This window comes from Calypte anna, chromosome 7 (genome assembly GCF_003957555.1).
Source record: "Calypte anna isolate BGI_N300 chromosome 7, bCalAnn1_v1.p, whole genome shotgun sequence".
NCBI classification, from domain to species: Eukaryota; Metazoa; Chordata; class Aves; order Apodiformes; family Trochilidae; genus Calypte; species Calypte anna.
Genome location: NC_044253.1, coordinates 21636655 through 21658318, shown reverse-complemented (window position 1 = coordinate 21658318; position 21664 = coordinate 21636655). Strand labels below are relative to the sequence as shown.

Here is a 21664-nt window from a genome sequence, read left to right as displayed (position 1 = left end):
CCTAAAGATAACTCATGCTTCCTGCAAGCTAAAAGTATACACGTTAGCAATTGCTTTCCAGCAGCTGACATCCTCATGCTCACCCCTGCTTGACCTTCAGTAACTTGTTCAGGCATCAACTATCTGGTTTTCTAAAGCTAATACTGGCAAAAAGGGAACCTTAAACAGAGCAGTATTTTAGAGGAGTGTGCTCCATCTTTTGGCTCATGCAGGCCACACAGCCTTTTATCAAGGCATTTTGAGAGCTGTAAGTAGCAATCCTTTCCCAACACGTGACAGAATAAATCAGTCACATGCCCAAGCTGTGACCAGAGATTACTCCCTCTCAGTCATGTGAACAATGCATTTATAATTGCCTAACAGAAAAGAAGCTGCATGAAAACAGTAGCAGAGAGCAGACTGTCATAAAAACCCACCTAACATGAGATTCACTCTTTGCACACATCAGTGGCACCTCTGGGAACAACACTGCCAGGAATCAGCCCAATTGCAGGTGAATTGCTCGTGCAGACAGAACTCAGCCTGATAGTTGGGCATCCCCCTTCTACAAAACACGGATACATCCCTCTCCTTGCAAAACAGCAATAGTCTTCTGCACACTTATGTCTGTGGCTAAAGCAAGCCTGAAAGCAAGATGATCTAGTCTTTCTTGCAGTTACAGAAAGGACGCTCCTATAATTTTTACTCTGTGGCATTTGGTAGTGATGTTGAGGTTTGGAAGTAATTATTAAGATAGGTAGTTACCACTGGAAAGTGCTCTTCAGTAATTACTGACCCAGAACTTAAACAGTTTATGTGTAAGTTTAAAGGCTCAAAGCATTTTTCTCCCCTCCACTTTCTGGAGAGGATACAGGGGAGTTATGAGGAGAATGGCATTTAAATGGATGTTATGTGGAAACCACACATGATGGATCTCAGGCTTTTAGACATGTTCGGTAGGAAAGCAACTCCTTGCTTAAAAAAAAGAAACCAAGAAGGGAAATCTGCTTTCTCATATTGCTCTTCTATGGCTTACTCAGTGGTGATCAATTCTAGTTTAAGAGCACCCGAATGCTTTAAATCGCCTTGGGATTAATCCTACTGTCTCTGAAGTGGTAGCTAACTTCTGAGTTTAAAGGAACAAAGATCTTGCTAATACCTTGACTTGAGAAAAAAAGCGTAATTTCCCTTCCTTACCCATCCTTCCCTCTCTCAAATACCTTCATAGGCAAAGGAAATGGATGCTACTGCTTGCTAGTAAAGCTCGTATGCCCACAGGCTCTTTCCAGACAGTTTTATGTACAACAGGATGGTAGCAGACCAAATTTTAAAAACGTGAACTACCATAATCTACAGAAGATTTTACTGAGTAAAAATTCCCTTTAATTTCCCTTTTAGTTCATTCCCGTAAGGGCAGATTAATAGTGACAATGGCTTGTGTCTTTAACTTGTAATTTCACAGTTTTCATGGTTACACAGTATATTACAGTACTTCTATTATTATATTATACTATAATCATTATAAAGCTTATCACTCAAAGTCCCAAGGGAAAAGATTAGGAAAGGTTTAATGTTAATTGAGAATGTGTTGCTACCCCCATTTTATGTACTGATTTATTCTTTACATGTTTTCAACACAAAGAAGGCATCAGAGTTGGGCCTTGAAATAGGTATTTCATATATGATGTCCACATACTTCCATGAAAGATTAAATATTAACTACAGGAAGAAAATTGTACAATTTTTCACTTGCTCAAAAAATGGCTTAATTCTTGCCATCTCACAGGATTTATAGGCATTGTCTTGAATAATCAAGTAGTAATATAACTCTTGGTTAAGAGAGAGACATTTAAGTATAAATATGTACACATTAAAAAAGGACAGCATCAACCATCTTTTTGAAAAATTGTGTCTGCTCGCATGCAGCAATGGTGTTAGCTGGGACTCATCCCCCAAAGAAACATCAATACACTCAGCAAAACAAGGTGGGGGGTGGCACATATAAGTCAAACAAAAACTAAATTACCTTTGAATCAGCATCCCAACACTGGTGCATCAGTTCCGCAAAACTTCTGGGACAACTGCTTGGAATGGTTAATCTCTGAAAGACAAAGTGTGTACCAGTTATTAGAAGCATTTCCCTTTACGCTGCTATTAATAGATTTCCTACAAAAGGAATGGAATTAAAATAAGTAAAACACACTCTTTTATCTTTTAAATGTAATATAAAAGCTGAGGATTGACATATTAAAGAGACCTGTAGAGAAGGAATGGAACAAATTCACAAATTGAGTTGCTTAAGAAATCTCAGGGACAAGAAAGTGAAAACAAGGCAAATAACTGAATGCTAAACCACTAAACCTAATAGTTTGTGTAGGTTATTGCATGGTATTCTAAGACGCTTGTCAAGATGGATATAATGTGCAGCCTGCTTTAATTTCTTTCTCCCACACAGATACAATACCTGTACAATACACTGTACAATACCTGTAAATCTCTTTTGAGACAACAAATGGCTGAAATACAGATTACATTAAGTGAGTTAAAAAGAGTTAAAGTGAAGCTCCACATGACACAGGAGATGTTTCATGAGCCTGTGGTCAGAAGGATTAATGAGGACATGCAGATCTCAGAGAGCACTCAAAAGTGCACAGTGAACTCATATAAATATTTCTTGATAACTGAAAACAAGGAGTTGCTGGCTGTAGCCAGGACCACTGACTACAGAGATCATTTTGAAACTTATTTGGTTTTCTTTGCTAAGAGTTTTAGACATAAAAAGATTCCCTCAGTCAGCCTTAGAGGGCTTTTAGTTTAAAGACTGCCTCTGCACTTGAAGGCCTAAAAGCAAAACCATTCTGATACACACACACCCAGATATGGAAGCCTCTCCAACTGAGATTAAACATGCATCCCAACAATACTTTTTGGGAAGAAGCTCTTGCTAAGGCAGTTAACTGACTTCATGTGTTTCATACTAAATTAAAACACATGTAGATAAAAAGAAACAGTTCCTCAGTGAAAATGTGTCCAAATATATGTGGGGTCAAGATGGAAAAAGGGTTCCCTGTCCTGTAGCAGGTAAGAACCGGGTCTTACAGTCTTGTTCGGACCAACCTGTCAGGAAGACCCTTTCATCTGTTCTACTCTTGGCATTGCAAGAGCAAAGCAGAGCAGTTGTGCCAAAACGTACCATTCATTATACTATTGTAATGTCACCTGCAAAGCCTTATGAGTCACAACAGCCAAAGGAAGAGTTAAAAAAATTCTGCTGCACAAGCATTTGAACACCATGAAAGCTAGAAACACATACAGAGCCACCACAGCAGTATGACTATGAAAATAATGTAATGCCTTAAGGTGCAAAGCTTTCAGCACAAGAAACACAAAATTTTGTACTGTGCATAAACAAACTGTACTGGTGCTTGATCTCCAGTTGACTCATTAGCCCAAAAATACACTGCCTAGTCTTGCTACAGTATTTGTCTGTAACTCTCACTATTCCAGAAGGTGGAAAATCAGCTGCAACCACCATTTTTATGTCTCACTTAAGCAGAATGTTAGCTGTCATGTATTGTAGAGGTGTCCGGTTCCAAAAGTGTCAGATTATAATAAAGATGACGTTTCTCACTGGCAATTTAATATGAGATCATGCCTAGCATAATCTGAATTCTCAGGTTTTCCTTTTCTGGATTAAAAAGTATATAATTATATAGAAACTCTACCAGAATAAAAATAACACTCTGAAATTATTCAGAGTTGGAAAAGACACATAAAGAATCATTAAAATCCATTTAATTTGTTGGGCTTTGGCTTTGCAAAGGGGGATTTTTCACCCTACACAATTATGCTTTGGCCTCAGTCCCACACTGATTTTAACTAGAGACTTGCAGTGCAAAAAATGAAGGAGTAGCTCAACAATGATTCAATTTTGTTGTGAGCTGGAACCATGCAACTCCACTGATGGCAACAGATTGAACCGAGAGCAGAACCTGACCCTCACACTTGTTTTGGAGACACAGAAACTATGAAGAAAAGTAGCACAAGCTTTTACAAGGCTTGTGCAGAGAATGTTCCCTAAGTCATAGCCAGAAAAAAACATGAACTATGTAAGCACGTGTCATAATGCCCTCTAAGATCACAGGCACCCTTCCAAAGAAGATGATAGCAACAGGCTAGTGGTACCTGGCAGACAAGCAGCTGGCTCTGAACATGTCACCCATTAAGTTTCTTCAGCCATGAGTAAAACAGTCTTCATGTCCACTTTTTTTTTTTTTTCACACACTGTTTTGCACAGTTCCTTGCTCTGGAAAACTGCAGAGAAATGTGCATTGTATCCTCTGACCTCCTTCAGTGTATGACTACATCTCTTCACAACATTCCCAAAGCCTCTCTGTACCCCTTACATGAGGCTGCACATGGTAGGCATAGGAAAGAAATACTGTTTATGGAAGGCTTTATGGGTCCTCCTTCAAACTGATGTGTGAGGCTTTTCCTAAACTAGGAGAATGAGTGCCATTGTGCCTTCTGCTCTGATAAACGCTGTAGAAGACCACAGTTTTAATATTCAGACTGTTAGTGTAGCTATTCCAACTAATTGGCATATCATGGTATCACTCACTGGAATTAAACCAGTCAGCAAAAAAAAAAATTTAAAAAGAGAAGGGGGAAAAAAAAAAACACCAACAAAAAATATTAAACTAAGAGGAGGAAACCTAACTCCTCTGTTTAACCCTGAAGCATTTTGAGAAACAGTTTATGTAGAATAATAGGGATCTGTATTGTATAGCCACTGCCTCGCCATTGTAATGTTTCCCAAGCTTCCGCTGTGTCTAGATAGAGGAGGTTTCATCTTTGTGGAGGATTTCCATGCTGGTCTGTGTGTGGTACAGTCACAACTTTAAATGTTTTTTAAATGTAGTTACTGTCTTTGATATCAAGGGACTATGTGTTCAGATATACGCTCACATGTCCAACTAACTGAAAGCCTCAATTTGTGAGAAGAAGAAAAGCGAGGCTGGGGACACTGTACAAACGGTGTTTACACCACTGAAGTGCTTTTGAAATGGAAAGACTCTGCATGAGGAGGCTTGCAGCTATGCCACAGCCTTGCCGATACCAGTGAGGAGCTCATCTTCAATGTAGTGTTGAACGTAGGTGGCAAAACTGTAATTTCTCTCTTTTTTTAAAACTATTTTTTCTTCTTTTATTTTTGAAATTTTCATCTAAGCGGCAGTTTCTTGTACTATAGTGACTCCTGCTGGGAGAGTTAAGTTGAAGTAGCTGAAGGTCTCTTACAGATATATCAACTCCCGGCCAGTAAAAAGATGTCCTAAACGCAGGAGATGGAGTTAAACTGTTCCCCTACCTTGGACGCAATGGCTTCTTTCATCACTAAGAACAAACCCCTAGGTTTTACAATTGAGACTGAGAAACTAGTACAGTACTTGTACAATTTTTGATCTACAGCATCACGACGTGAAGCTGCAACAATTAGATGTAAAGGGTCCATTCATGAGGAATAACATCACTTTGACCCTTTGTGTTAGCTCCTACTGCTAATCTTTCCATACGCGTGAACTTACTTTCAATTTGAAGAAGATGAAAAAGTCTTTTGCAAAACCCCAATACTGTTTTCTGATCTATGTACCTGAATGTAGAAACGTAGTCTTACCTCGTTTTTTTCCACTACAAGCCAAGCTACTTGTAATCCTTCCAAGCCTTTAAAGGGGACCTCCCTTGTTAGCATCTCCCAGAGAACCTGGAACAGAAAAAAAGAAAAGAATTTTTATTTCTGTACTTTGTATTTTAAATACATTATTAAACCTTGATACAGCACTATTCTGTATCCAATTATCAGGCAACCAGTTTCCATTTGCAGGAACTTGGACCAGTGTTTGTGTGCAAGATACTCTTACTAAATTAATTTGAACATTTCTGCTTTTTCCCAGCTCAGATGAAAAACTAGGTTGTGTGGGGTCTAATGCCTGCAATTTTGTGAGAGCCATGGAAAATGCTTTTTACTTTCTTTGTGCACTATAAAGTTCACATTTGGCAGTTGAGACTTGGACACTGAACTCCTCTCCTTCTCAGTCCCAACTAGACACATCTTTGCTTTGTACTCATATTGCATTTAAAAATATTTCTATTTGACTGCAATCACTGCTTCCCAATAGTCAGAATATGATCTAAAAAGTATTATGATATTGCGATATGTCTAAGAAAAAAATATAAATTTGCAAGCAACATTGTAATAGTTTACGTCCAAGTATGTGATTATGTTAAACTGAACGATATGCAGCACATAGAAAATCACTCTGCTCTCCTCAGTATCTTATAGCTTGTCCTTAGAACCAGAAAGATCTCCTAATTTTGCATGCTTTTAGCATTTGGTAACACAGTACCCAAGAATCTAAGCTACTCTGTAGAAGAGACTTTGGCATCACCAAAAAGGCTTCAAGTCAATGAATCCAACTTGCTTCTATGCCATTGGGACTACACAGTGGAGCTCAACCAAATTAACAGACACTTTGTACCTTCACTTGTATATGTATTTTTTCCCCCCTTAATTCTGAACCTTCCCATGTGTATTTTGTTACAAATACCTATACACAAACTTCTCTTCTGCTCATATAGCGAGCATATCAAAAAACCCACAATTCATGTAGAATCTGACCAAAAACATCAAGATCCTTATGCAAGTCTCTATAACCTTGTTATTTCAGGTAGCATTCAGGCTTATACCAGCTACATCATTTTGAATGGATTCTGGCCAGCTATGAAGGTAATTAGAAAGAAAATGCAAGAATACTGGCAGATGCTACTGAAGCAGAAAAAAATGCACCGAAGCAGAGTTGGGCCTTTAATCAAGTGAACAGGGTACTCCATCAATAGACCTATTTGAATAATTCTGCTCGAGTCAGAAGACTGATTAGTAAAACTAAGGGCATCTTGGAGACATAAGTAAAAGGACAGTCTTCCTAATAATAATATATGGAGAAAGCTATCATAGAGGTATTCATTTCTCCTGTTTGCCTCAATTCATTCCTTTTAGAAGGAAAAAAAATAGCACTTCAATTTTTAATTCCCAATATCACCTCTCTTCTGGTAGAGAAGGATATTTAACAGTGAGAGAAGAAAATTATTTAGCAGTCCCAGGTACTTCAGACAAAACAGCAGAGTATAAACCAGACAGTTTAAAACAAAAGCCCCTGGATCAAATCAAACCTGCACTTGAGTAACCTTGCAGAACCACCTCATCTATCCAGCTGCACCAGGAAACCACAGAGAGGAAACTCAGGTTTCCACATAACACAGAGCAGTATCTCTGCCTGCATATTCCAGGAAAAGAATATAATTAAATACTGTTAAATGTCTGCAAGAGACTTGAACGGGAAAACTCTACTGCTCTGCTACCTTTCTTTCAGAAAACTGTAAATTGTGAAGGTTGTCTCATTTCATTTATGAACATAAGAGGTGAACATTTTGCACTGAATTCTTTTATCATGACACCTTTAGAGTTTATTTCCAGTGCCACTACGGGTTACTGCTTTCCTAAATCAACAGCAATAACTTAAGCACTTCGAGACTACATATACTTGAAGAGAAAATCAGCAATCTAACACAAAATGAAGAATTTTTCTTAAAATTCTATTTTTTACTAATAGTAGGAGAAAGCAAAAGATCCTAAAAAGTGAGATGTCAGAAATCCTTGTTTACAAAAGTTTAGGAAATGTTGTAACAACAACACAAATTTCTTGTTCAGGCCATGGTGTAGATAAAGCTTTTCCATCCAATGGTGACACATACCTATCTTCATTTTTATAGCCACTTCAACCACATCTAATAAATTAGCTACCCTGAATAATCAGATTAGTGACTCACTGCATTATCAAGTCTTTTAAAAAGCAGCAAATGGGTATTTTCTGCATTCTCATTTGCCTCTTCCTGTTCTTGGAGTAATGAGCAGAAAAAGAACCTCAATCTGACTTACTCCAGCCACTTAACTGCAAGATACACTCTGTTCATTTCCGGAACTGGCTCCACAGCTCACCTCATATGGAAATCAATCTAACTTCCATTTCTGGTGTCATTTAATTGATACTGATGCAGTACACTTCCCCTTCCATCTCCGATGGAGAGGATCACCTGCTTTCCTGATCATATCACATCACATCTCTGTGACGACAAACAGCAAAGGCTCACAGAGAAACAGCAAAGCTAGACTTGATGGAAATCAAAGAAAGATCATTTAATGTAGTGGTTTGGAAGCTACAGCCTCTGAAGATGTTGGATTCTTCTCTGCATACAGAGAAACAGAAAGGAGAGACAAATGTAGAGTGTTCATCCTACACATGAAGCTGAGAATATGAATTACACATTCTTCAGGAAAAGCTTATATACTTCTCAGCTCAGCTGTGCACTTCAATGCTTATACTCTCAACAATGTGACAAAAGAAGAACAAACAAACAAAAAAAAAAACAACCCACAAAACAACAAAGACACCACAACCAAATCCCACTGCGAAGCCAACAAAGACTCAAAGTGTCATACAGGATAGGGAACAGCCAAATTAGTAATTTTAGCAATTTGAGAAAATCTCAAAAATACTGCAATTTTGAGAAAATCACTGAAAAAAGAAAAAATGTTTTCTCTTGGTAGGAAAGTGTTCACAGATGAGGGTCAGCAGCCACAATTAGCAGAAGTACAGAATAAGCAGAAAATTTTGCACTCTTAGAAGTACTGCCCTTGGACATGAAAATTAGGTCAAGTTTTCTCTGCATTGATCCAACTCAAAGTTAAAGATCTCATAATTCTTTTCAAAAAGAGTAAGGGATAACCCCTGGAGCTGGCCAACATTCCCTCTATAAATAGCAAATGTTCTCATGGCTAAAGCAATGTATGAACTAGGAGCATTAACAGCTGCTACATTTAATGGCAGTCTCCACGTTACCAATAGCCAATTAATACTTTTGCTTCTTTGTTCTTGTGTTAAAATAATTCAGCTACATCAAATAAGCTTTCTTTGATTAAACACATTTATTCTAATTCACAAACACTCACTGCAGTGCACTACAAACAATTTTGCCAGAATACAGCTTTTACAGTAACACTGTCATTCCACATACACTTTTGTATCAGGAAAAGAAGAGAGGAATCGTTTTTTGATCAACACACACAAAAACATGTGAGTTAATTTTTATATTTATCACTTGTAACACTTAGTATGTATTCATTAAAGCATGCATTGGGAAATGGATTATAAAAAAGAGAATCAGAGCATGGCTGAAGGAAAGAGCAAGATCTGTATTTGTGATGTCATTTATCGATCGGAACATTTACCTTTAGCATTTCATGTCAGTATTATAAATTATTTACATCTCAAAGAGAATATATGGACCCATTTAACCATCCACAAAGAGCAGTGCAAACTCATCTAAATGTTAGCTATAAACATGTAGGCAACTGCTCACACAGAGGAAAATTCATTCCAGTTGAGGAGGAACTCAGACCTATAAGGTTGCAGAAGGACTTCCACACTTCATAGAAAAAAGCTCTTACACACCCTTCAGCAGAGTATTTAAAATCACAGACTGGTTTGTACAAAGAAAAGCCAACCAGAAAAAAAAAAAACAACAAACCACAGCAGAAAAGGAATTATAGAAAACCTCGGGGAAAGCAACAAGTATTGCAGAGTATCTATTCCTAGCATCTTACTAGTTTACATTTGAAAGGATTCTGTTCTTTGTTAACAAGACTTTAACTGAAGAAAAGCAGATTTGTCTCTCTAGCACAAAGGCTGCTGGCAAGTTTGAAAAGGGATTCTTTAAATTTTGTTTTTATAGATGGTAATCATGTGAAGAGACAAAAATACCCTAAGATTTTTTTTGTTTTCAGTCTTCCTAGCTAATTTGCTGACAATCTAACACTTATTATAGGGAAATTTCAACATTTATTATTATAGTCGGACAGTTTCTTGCTGGTATAACCCCATTATGTAAGTAATTTTGTCAAAAGAGAACTTGGGCAACTGCCATTCTTCAATTCTACGCCTTGTACCTCCTCTGAAAATGATGGTTTCCAAGACTGGATTCAAGAAAAGAATTCCTTCCTAAGTGTTTATGAATTCAGAAATTCCTGCCCCCAGCAGAACATTATTAGCTCAAAACCAATATATTAAAAAATGTGGGTCAAATACAATTAGGCATACTAACCTAGCACTATACACCTATAATTGCATAAAAATATTACAGTAACACTGAACGGTTTTCATACAGAGGGTATTAGGTTTTATTTCCAAGCACAGAGCTGTTAAAGAAGATCTACTTTTTGGACCAGGGAAAATAAATTATGTGCAATATACTGTTCCCAAGGCTCTAGCAACACTTGACATGGTAAGATACTAAACAATTTCCTACCTTCTCCCACCTCTGGAACATTACTTGAAGTCATTTCACACAAAGATGGCTATGTGAGCAATCTGAGCTATAAGACTATGTTTGGAATTTCTCCTCTAACATTTTTGCTTTGTTTTGAAACTGGAATGTTTCCCTTCAGTGGACAGAATGTGACTGCTTCCAGTAACAGTTTACATTAACATTTACATTTCTTAGCTTATGCTCTCTTACTGTTTGTGATCTACTTCAGTTAAGTAAGCAAGAATTTTGAATTTCATAGAATCACAGAATTTTCAGGATATTCACTATATGCAACCGTTTGGCAAAATGTTTGTTATATTCCACTGGGACATCAGCTTGGCTATGCATAAGCATGACTTTAAACCACTGCCTCCCTCACATATATCTCCTACCATCCATCAAAGAGACAGAGGCAATACTTGACCGGTACTGAAAGAATTCCACATTTTGCTACCAGTGATTGACTCCAAACCCAGAAATGGCCAATACACAGATATGTATGGAAACTACAACCCCACTTCCTTTTCTTTTCTCCAAAAAGTAATCATTACTGTTCTCTGTCAGAGACAGGCTATGGGACTAGGCACACAACTGGTGAGACCAGTAGGGCTATTTCTAGCCTATTTTGTATTGGAGAGCAAAACCAAATTATCTTTTAAATGTGGATAGAGTGAAATAATTCACATTACTGTACCCACAAACCTGACATTCTATTGAACTACAAGCAGTTGTCCCCCCTTAAGAAAAATGGCAAAGCTATTCTGGCCTTTCTGATATTTCTAGATGGGGCCTCTACCTTCACAAGAGGTCTCTATTCTCACCACAAATGATAGCAGGGTATTTTAAAAAATTAAGCATGGAGAAGTGGCTTACTTTTGAATATAAAATTGCCAATACTCCATTTTATGGAAAATGGAATCTCAACCAGTTCGTCCTGCTATATACCTACTGTAACACAACCTTTTTCTCTTCTGTTTCACTAAAACACAAGTACAGCTTCACAATGTAGGTTGTTCAGTGGCTTCTGCAAGCCTTCAGATACATACTTGAATACTTGTGGTAAAGCATGCACTTCCCACACTGGCATTCTGCTAATCTAATCAGGTAAGGATCTTACTATCTCAGAGAATTACTGAGGCTGGAAAAGACCTCTGAGATCATCAAGTCCAGCCTATGACCTAACACCACTACCACATTGACTTGACCATGGCACGAAGTGTCACATTCAGCCTTTCCTTTATACTAAACATATGAGATACTGTTCTTCTATAATTTTCAAGCTTGTAATTATAAATTATGGGTCAGTCTTGCAAGAAAGTGTGATCTTTTTCATTGTCCTTATATAGAATTGTTATTCTTGCCTCACACAAAGGCTGTCACAGAGATCTGCTACTATGCACAGGGAAATGAGAGGCACTTACCACTCCATACGAGTAGGTGTCACATGTTTCAGACACTGGGAGACTTTGGATAACTTCTGGGGCCATCCAGGGAAAAGTGCCCACTAATGACATATGTGTTGTATGGGAGTGGAATCTTGAGGCTCCAAAATCACAAATCTGACAAAAATAAATAAAACCCAGACAGATTTGAGAGCATTGCCCTCATTCACAAGGCATCAAAACATCAACTCAAGCAGCAGAACCTTTCAATAAATATTTAAGTGTTCATACCTTCAACACGCCATCAGCAGCTATAACAACTGAAAATGAAAAAAACAACAGGTTACAAGAATGCTACCAAAAATAAACACAATTTATTTTCACAGCAGAAAACTTCCTATGATCCTACAGTGAGCCAGCACCTGGATATGCTGCTTTCTTTTAGAGCATCTGATGAAAACCTGCAAGCTTTCAAACAATGCAAAACCTCAGGCCTTAGAGAGTTCAAAAAGGGCAACACAACTATGACTAAAATACAGATAAACTCCCTTCTCCCCAACGTAGTTAGTCTCAACATGAAGGTCTCCGAAAGATTAATTAATAAAAGAACAAAACATACAACTGAGGTGAGATTTAGACTTTTCTTTACTATGATCTCCCCATGTGCATTATTAAAACCTGTGTCACTCCTATCCCACCCACTACCAGTACTACTCAAAAGTTTCAGCTACAAGGCAACATTCAGCAGATTTCATAAACGGTCATCAACAGCCAGGTACAGACTAACCAGTGCAGCTCCACACTGAGTGCATATTACTCAACAGCATGAATACCTGTCAAACCTCAAAACAGGCCACAGTAAAGACAAGATTTTCAGGTAAGAAATAATAGGCTTTATCCAGTCTACTGTGTCTGGTGTCTGCCAGCCCCTCCTGATACTCAATCCTTCCACTCAGAAAAAAGAAGTGAGAAGTGTCCAGGCAGCTGGTAAGATGGGTACAGTCATGGTCAGGAAGACACAACCTGAAAGAGCCCTCCACAGTGCTCCAAATGGTGCCAGGGACTGTAACAAAAGCTCAGGATGGGGAGGAAGGAACAAGCTCTTCTTTGCCTAAACAACTCCTAGGGCAGCTTGATGACAGCCAAGGAGTTAGTTCTTTCTGTTCACAAGTCTCAGGTATAGACTTAAATGCTACATTAACAACAGGAAATGCAGAGCATTTCAATGTTTTGCTACATTACCATTCCTGGACTTCAGATCCCTGTGGATTACTTTGACTGGAGCTTCCATGTGTAAATAGTGCATTCCTATACAAAACAAGGGAACAATCTAGTTAGGCAGGCTGAGCATGGTCATCACCTACCAGCAGTGATGTTTTCTGGTTCCCATTAATTGCCCCATTACAAGCTGCCATACCTGTATGCCACACTGATACGCTGCAGGAGCAGCAAAGCTGCCCACAGTCTACTCTGAGTGAAAAACCCTACTCGAAGTTTGTATCTCTCAGAGCACCTCTATGGGCATGCTAATGCTTTTTAACATCATGTTCAGTTATTTTCTCTCTGTTGTCTACACAGGGAAGCCAACATATGAATTTATTCTTCATTCATTAGTTTATAATAATTCCTGTGTGGTCACAGAGAACACAAAAGACAAAACAGTTTGTTCTGCATTTTTACATAAAGAATTTCAGTATGTTTGCTGTGAATAAGCCCTTAGCTTCCTTAAATGTCCCATTTCAAATCAAATGTAATGATAATTATGCACTTTACCTCATAATTACTCTAGATCAGGAAAATTACCCTCTTGGGGACTTAAAGGCAAACCAGAAACAAAACAGCTTGTAGACAACATTTTCACCCCAGAAATTATTTTGTATTTCTGACAACAAAGGAATATATTAAAAAGCACAGTGAATGGAGTTTGTTCTTCTAATGTTTGGGGGTTTTGTTGTTTTTTTGTTTTTACAATCTGAAAAAGGAAGCACAGGATGGCTTTGCTGACTTCATAGGAAAAGCATCTCCAGCTGTACACTTTGCTGGCTGTGTAGGACAGTAATACACCACTCCTCTTGATTACCTTTAGCTATGTCAGTTGCCCAGGTCATGATATGATCCATATCCATCTCTTCACTTTTGTTACTATTAATGTAATCAAACAGTGAGCCAGCAGAAGCATACTCTGTGAAAAAACAACAAGCAAATTCACATGATATTTTAAAACATTGCATCTAAACTGAAAATTCTAATGGAAAGCCTGCCAATTCCAGAAAGCAGTCAACCTCTGGCTTAATGACAAATAATTTGAGTGGTAGCTTGTTTTTATTATCCCAGCACAGACATAAGCTACTGCTAAGGGTAAAAAAAATTGCTAAATTATATATAACAACAGGCAATAAAATGAAAAGAAATTAGAAAGGTCTGGCATCAAGAAAGCTCAGGCAAAGCAGTTCAAATTCTAGAGTGTTCTGAATGTTAGAGGTTCTAGATGGTCCCTGTTCAGGATCAACAGACATTTTTCTTAATTTCTCTCAGCTGCACCTAGAAAAATCCACTGCAGGATTTTATTGGTCCAAACAATCACTTCTGTGGCCCACTGGGTGTTTGCAAGTGTGGCAGATGGAATCCAGTCTGACTGTCAGAGCTCACAGGGCTGGCAGATGGAATAATCAGACAAGTTACAACTACACACATTTAAGTGTGAAACTAGAGACAACTGACACCTCTACAGTTTACAGAAATGCTTACATATTTAAAGAGTGTATTTACTCGTCCTGATCAGAGGAACAGTTAATGGGTATGTTTGGTGCTATCAGATCCTTCTTACTGTTTCAAAAGACGGAGGATATTTCCCAATGGTGGGCACTACTGCAGATAAATTATGCCCTATAACAAAGAATAGTTTCTTATTTTTTTAGAAAAGTAAAACCAGATGTTAAATACATAATGTTCTGCTAAGAAGAAATGATTTTCAAGAGAAGAGGGAAATTAAAATTTTCCTATTTCCTCATGGAGGAACAGAGTGGAGGATGAAATAATTTGTTCATGAAAATATGGAAGGATGAAACTAGAGGTCTAACCCCGATATAGCAGGCCACATTTCCATGTGCTGCAAGTTGTGTCCATCAGTCTAAAAGCTGTAGCACCTCTGCTTAGTATTTATTAAATAAGACTTATGCTTATTTAGTATTCATTCATGTTTCACCAAAAACACAAGAGGAGGTTCAAGAGCTGAAGCAGCCAATACATTTTCTTCTATCTGGTTGCCAAGACAGAGTGGGCACATGCCACACAGTGTAGCCCAAGCAGCACAAAGACCAGAGGGATGCAAAGAGCAACTTCAAGCTTTTCACCTCTCTTTCCTAAGAAAGTACACTTTTCCTTTCAGTGTACCTCTCAGGAAGAATTTAAGACCTACTTACAAGACTCCCAGAGTCTTCATATATAAGGTGGCAAACCAGCTGATAAACAACAAAATTTCTTCATTTCAGCCATGTCAAAGCAGTGACAAAATTTTTCCCTCTAATACTGAATCAAATATTCCAAATTGCTATTAATATTATTCAATGATGCATGATAGACTAAATGCATAAAAATAAATACTGTGCGTCATCAAGGAAATCAAATCCACTGTGAGATTGCTGTACAGGGAAGGAAACTCTAGGATGAGCGAATCTGCAATCCAGAACATGGTAGCCTGTATGAGAGCATTTCAGCGCTAAATGAAAGGAAAGAGGGAAAAAATAAGAAGTCCCTTGGAAGCAAATACTCCAGTGGCAAGTTAGTTTTGGATCATTGCTGCAGGACCTCCTGCTGAAAGAAGCCTCTGCAGGTGACAGAAGCAGTGCTTCTGCTGTCACAGAAAGAGGAGTAAGCTGCTGACCTGCACATTTCCTTAATTAAAACATAAGCTTTTTTTACCCGTGATGTCATCATCTATCTTATAAATGGATTCTTCAGGAATAGGTTGACTGCAGGCTTTGCATGCCTTTACAATGCATAATTTGATCCCCTGGGGTCAGGGACAACTCATCTCCCCAAGCCCTTTGCCACTCTGTGCGGGGAGGCAAGCAAGCTTCAATCAACAAAGCCGGATCCTTCAGTATTTCCTCTACTTATTTATTGTGCCACAGGTTTTTACTGGGAGCTATGGACTTGGAAATCATATTGTGAGGATAATTTTCTGTCACTAATGGAACAGAGGTATTTGCTTAGAAAGAAAAACTGAATGCTTGACTGCATGCACCCTGTGATGGGCTGTGGAATAGATTGTAAGTTTCTATGCAAATGGGGGTCACAAGCTCCAAGAAGCTGTTGGACAGAGACAGCTGTGGTAAAAAACTGATCTGCAAGCTAGGCATCAAGACTGCTGTTGACAGAGACAGCCAGTGACATCTAGAATGATGTGAACCATGCTAGCAGCTCACCAGGTGGGATGATCAGTAGTAACACTGACATACATCCCAGCAGGGAAACATGTTTTGACTGCAGATGTAGCTTTTCTCAGAGAACTCTGACAATCTCGTAAGACATTACGTGCAGCTAATGCTCAGTGCATGCCAGTGCTTGGCTGAATGCCCTCATCTTCATCACTCTGAAGAAACATTAGTTTCTCAAGATTTCTTCTTGTTTGGGATTTTCCCCTCTTAAGAAATGGATCTTTGACTAAACATAGGCTTAAATTTGCAACACTGAAGGCCATCCAGAAGATCATAGAATGAAATATCTAAAAAACATTTCAAGCTCAATTAACATTTCTTTTCTCAGTAGCCACTCTCTCACGTGAAACAGAGAAATGGAGCCTTGCTTGCCTTCCAACTCTCATAACTCCAGTCTCATTGGAAGTTGAAGGGAGAACCAATGCAGTTTGCTAAGAAAGTTTTTATCTTTAGCCAGGGTAGAATCATAGCTCCACAAATAATAAGGTGGTGGGATTATGCAGCAGAGTCTCCTTCTCACAGGTGGTTAAATAGTCCCAGTTCCCAATGACATAATGAACTACTTTAGCTGCTGTCTGTCCTGTGACTGGCAACCAGGTCAAACATCATCTGAACGCTGACCTTTTGTGAGATGAAACTGAGGATGTTCTTTTCCAGACATCATCCTGTTGATTACGCCTGTCCTTTGTTACTCTGCTTGATGGTTCACACTTATTCATGTTACAAATTACAGAAAAATTACATTATTTTATTACAATTACTACACTGATTTATGAAAATCATTCTATGATTTTCACTGCTTGAAGAAGATATTCATGTTCCTGTCTATATGCTATCACCAGTGCATCATCTAAGTGGTACAGACTGTGGCCACCCCATGCACCTCTGGAGTACTGGTTGCAACACGGTGACCTTCAGCAGGGTGATCCTCCTGCATGTGAAGCTCCTCTTGCTCTGAACAGTGCTGTATCTCCTATGTGCTCCCACCGGATTACACTGCCATCTGCTGTGATAATTGGATGGCTAAGAGACAGGCACAAATGACTGAATTTTCACAGGTTCTGTCCACCATCTGAAGACTATTAAAAACCTGAACAGCAGGTTCAAACAAGTTTCAAACTGGTTTTAGACTGTGCTAGAACTTCTCTTCACATAAAATCCTTTGGATGTTACAGACATGGTAAAACATGCCTTCTAATTCACACTTTCAAGGGTTTTACCTCTCCAAAGATTGTTTCAGCAGAGTGTAGATTTATTTGTTTTGGGTTTGTTTTCTACTACTATCATACCTAGTTTCTCCCATACAGGAATGAGAGAAATTACATTATCTGTAGGGTAATTTTGTATCTGGACCAACACCAGAGATACAGGAAGGAAGCTTAAAGTGGAGCTAGGGAAACAAACAAAAAAAACCCCAAAAAACAATCTCCACGTAACACTAGGAATGGCAAAATGAATAAAACCTAGGTTCCAGTGAATAAAGGGAGTTGTCTGATGGCATCTAATAAACCCTTAGCTCTATTTCAGGCTCCTCCCACAGCTGGGTAGTGTCCCATGCAGATTGTTCTGTTTTAAATGCAGGCAGAATTCTTTGTGCAGCCTTGCTCTGAGCAGACTCAGCCTTCCTTTCATGAAAACTTTTACTTCTGTCATGTGTCAGTTAAACTGGAAAAGCAATTCACAGAACACAGTGAAAAATTTCTATTTAAAGGAGTGCTGTGTTTGTGCACTAAGAATGCCCCAGGCTCCAACTCCCTTTGTGCAGCTACCAGCCAAGCTCCAAGCCTGTTCCTAGCTCCAGCACTCCCATCTACACTGAGGCAGGTGCCTCAATGAAGACTCTTAACATTCAGAAAAGTTCAGAACAATTAGTAAAACACTGAAATTAGGTAAATCTACTGCCTTTAACATTGAAGTTTTACAGAATCAAGACTAGGGTCAGACAAAACCTCTTACCTGTAACAATGCCATAATTTGGAGGTTCAATTACAGCTCCGTAGAACTGAATGATGTTTTTGTGACTGAGAACACTGAGTATTTCTGCCTGTTGAAAACAAACAAGTTATACAGTTACGAATGGTGCATTTACTATAATAGGGGTTTTTTATACCTGAGCAAGTATACACATATGTACAACATACTTATAAACACACAGGTATCTAGGAAAGAATGTCTGCACATGCTTGGCATTTGAAAACCTCATGAGGATGTTTGGCAGATAAACTTTTATGATGTTAGGGGAAAACAAAATATAATTTCAGACTATGCTTTCAAGACCAGGGAACAGATGTAGAAGCTAAGTCTTTGGAAAAACTGAAGGTCTTGGAAAACTTTGTTCAAAGAAAGATGTGGGGGTTTTGGCAGAGCTATGGCAGTCCTATCCAGGATTTGTGTTTATTCACAAAGTACTATGGGTTCAGTGAGTTCAGCACTTCAGGCTGTTAGAGCATTCCAAAAACACACAGCTCCTTCCAATGTTTACTGGAAACACGGAGTTTCTAGGCATGCGCTGTAGAGTCTGACTGAATACACACAGCAAGTATGCTTGAGACTGCCAAATCACAGTTGAAACTGCTCCTCAGAGCAGGCTGCAGATGTTTGGAAACTCTGTATAAATATACAAAACCTTCAGATTCCACTTGAACAATGCTTCAAAGTTTGCGAAAGGAATTGCGAGAGAATGAGAACACATCCACAGAAATTAAGACATATGATGGTCCTTGTGCTTTTAGAGAGAAAAGATGATCAGATGTCTCCTTCAGTGTCTCTTAACAATTTCACCTCTCTAGTAAAATAAATATGTGAGAGATTTTAGACACATTTCTACATAGATATAGGTATCATGCAAATACAGATATATACGATTATATATTTGCCTCAACAGCAATGCATTACTTTAAGACTCTGAGATTATGTTAACTCTGTATCAGTCAAGAGCACCTAACAAGAACAAAATCACACTCTATTTACCAAAGCTATCTGAGCTGACAGATCCCTTCTCAGATGCCTTGACAGGCTGCAGAAGTGTTGCTCTTTACCTACAGGGGAGTCATCCCACATTTGCTTAGATAGCTGTCAATTAAATTATCAGTGAAAACAAGAAGACTGTAACAGCTTTGATGCAGAAATGCATGGTACATCATCTAGTACTACTGTAACAAACATATAGGCATTGCAAACCAGGGGTTTTTTTCACCTGTATTTTATAGTTGATACCATGATAGCTGTATGTTACTGCATGATTACAGAGCAAGGCATGAGATGGCTGAATTTTTTCCTCTTGTCATTTAAAGTCTTTTCTGAGTAACATCAACATAAAGCATCAACATCTTTGAATTAAGACCTTTATCAAATATGCCAACATTTACACTTACTCAACTACATCCTGAACCATAGCTTTGAACTTTGGGTTGCACAAGTGCTTCATGCTGCTTAGCCTGCTCAGCAAGGGAAACACTGTTGCTGTAAAATGAGTAATTTTTCCACGATACTAGAAAAGTTTTTAATTGTACGGATGCTGTTTTGAGCAAATCATACTGCAGACTAACTTGCCTACAAATCCACAAAGTAACTGATCTGGCAGCTCTCTAAGCAAATGTGGGAAGACTCGCCTGCAGGTAAACAGCAGCACTCCTACAACCAGTCAAGGGATCTGAGAAGGGATCTGTTGGCAGAAGCTCTGCCCTCCAGCTGCAGGCCCAGTAGCCTCCCATGGCAGGGGACTCCAGCAGCAGTAGTACTGCTCATTTCACAAACTGTACCTTCATTTCACAAGCTGTACCTTCACTCTCCTTCAGTAGCCTGGAAGATGCAGATGACAGCCAAGTCATCAAAACCCACCTCCTTAGGCTAACAAATGCAAGATCCTTTCAAAAAGTCTATTATGTTTTTATCATCTTCAGGAAATAATTAGGCAATATCCTCTAACTTCTACCAGCATTACTGCTGGATAACCACACCTAATACTCCTTCACTGCCAACTGGAATATTGTTAGAAATGAGACCAGGCCACAAGCACTATTAGACAAACTCTATAGACCCTCTCTTAAACACTTTGGTGGATGCAGAGCAGAATAAAACTATCCTCTTGTACATTACTGAAAAATCTGTGCCTTCAAAACACTGCGCCACTTGTGGGTGTTTACAATACGTGTACCTCAATAGGTCATAAAAATTCATTCGAGCGGTCTCACATTTAATTGTCCCATGGCACGAAGCATTTAGGTCCTGGCTACAGAAGTAGTACTAGATGAATTGTTTTAAAGAAAAATCAAAAATGCCACATGATGAACACATCCAAGTGTCATAGCTCTCTATTCCACAGCAGTAATGTGCAGAACCCAGTGACTGTCCTCCATCTACAAAATGTTGCTGGATCGTGGAGATGCCCACCAGTCACTGGACAACAGGAAAGGCTGCCCTGCAGCCCCACCACCAGCAAAGCCCAGGCCTCCTGACTATCCAGGACTACCATGAAATGGACAGCAAGCAAGATATGAGCACAGAGCCAAGAGGACGAGTCCTTCGCTGCTGCAGGCATACTGGCACACAGTGCTTTTATTATTTAAAGATTCAGAAATAATTATTTTCTAAGATAAACTTATTTATAGTTTATTACTCCGTAAGATCACATACCAGGAGTATGAAGAAATTCTGTGTCAACAGTGGCTAATACCATCATATTCACATGGATGCACACACTCCAAACTGGGATACAAGAGACAAAGCAAGTTTCCAACTACAACTAAAGAAAGGCACCTACTAATTGCCCACAGACACCCCAAAATAATAACTGGATGGGATAAATTGCCAGCTCTTTTAAAGGATCATTACTTCTGAAAGATATCCTCTCTAAACACTTTTAATCACTCTGCTGTTGTTAGCACTAGCGATTCTAGACTATTCCTTTCAAGTTTTGCTCTTTTCAGCTGCTGTAGATCAGCTGTGAACTCCATTAGCCAATTTAAAGACACTTACTCCTTACAGTGAGAACCAGATGCAAGTCAATCCACATCTTTGAAGCTTTTGTACTTTTTTTTTTTTTACAAGAATGTGCCATATTTCAATAAAAGACTGACTTTCAGATAGCAAATTACAAAGTGGTAGTTAAAGACCAGTATTTCAAAAGTCTCTTCGGTACTCATAAGAATATTTAGAATAATTTTTAAGCATCAAACTCCCACTTGATCCAGCAATGCCTAAATGCTTAGAAGAAAATCGTGCCATGCATCTGTCTGCCTGAAGGTCACAGAAGCCAGCCCAAACTGGCTCAAGTGTGACAATCATTTCCCTCCATAAAGCTGCTACCTAACACAACCTAAATATGCACTTATTTCCTTCCTACAGCCAGGACGCTGACAAGTAATAACTCTTCAATAACCTTGTTGTATTTTTTGTATGAAAGTTTTTTTATTTTTAAATATTGGATTGAAGCAGAAATAGAAG

At 38.7% G+C, this 21664-nt stretch overlaps 1 protein-coding gene across 6 annotated transcripts in view; it reads right to left on the bottom strand.

Annotated features, from left to right (window-relative positions):
- The window catches only part of MAP3K20 (mitogen-activated protein kinase kinase kinase 20), an 88631-nt gene that overhangs the window by 40031 nt on the left and 26936 nt on the right, over positions 1–21664 (bottom strand). For all 6 annotated transcript variants that reach the window (XM_030454731.1, XM_030454736.1, XM_030454734.1 and 3 more), the window contains exons 3-9: positions 18176–18263; positions 13861–13962; positions 13023–13088; positions 12072–12100; positions 11820–11957; positions 5654–5740; positions 2006–2080 (exon numbers count right to left, since the gene is read on the bottom strand). In XM_030454731.1, the coding sequence (XP_030310591.1) occupies positions 2006–2080; positions 5654–5740; positions 11820–11957; positions 12072–12100; positions 13023–13088; positions 13861–13962; positions 18176–18263 (585 nt within the window). The remainder of the gene's footprint in view (positions 1–2005; positions 2081–5653; positions 5741–11819; positions 11958–12071; positions 12101–13022; positions 13089–13860; positions 13963–18175; positions 18264–21664) is intronic.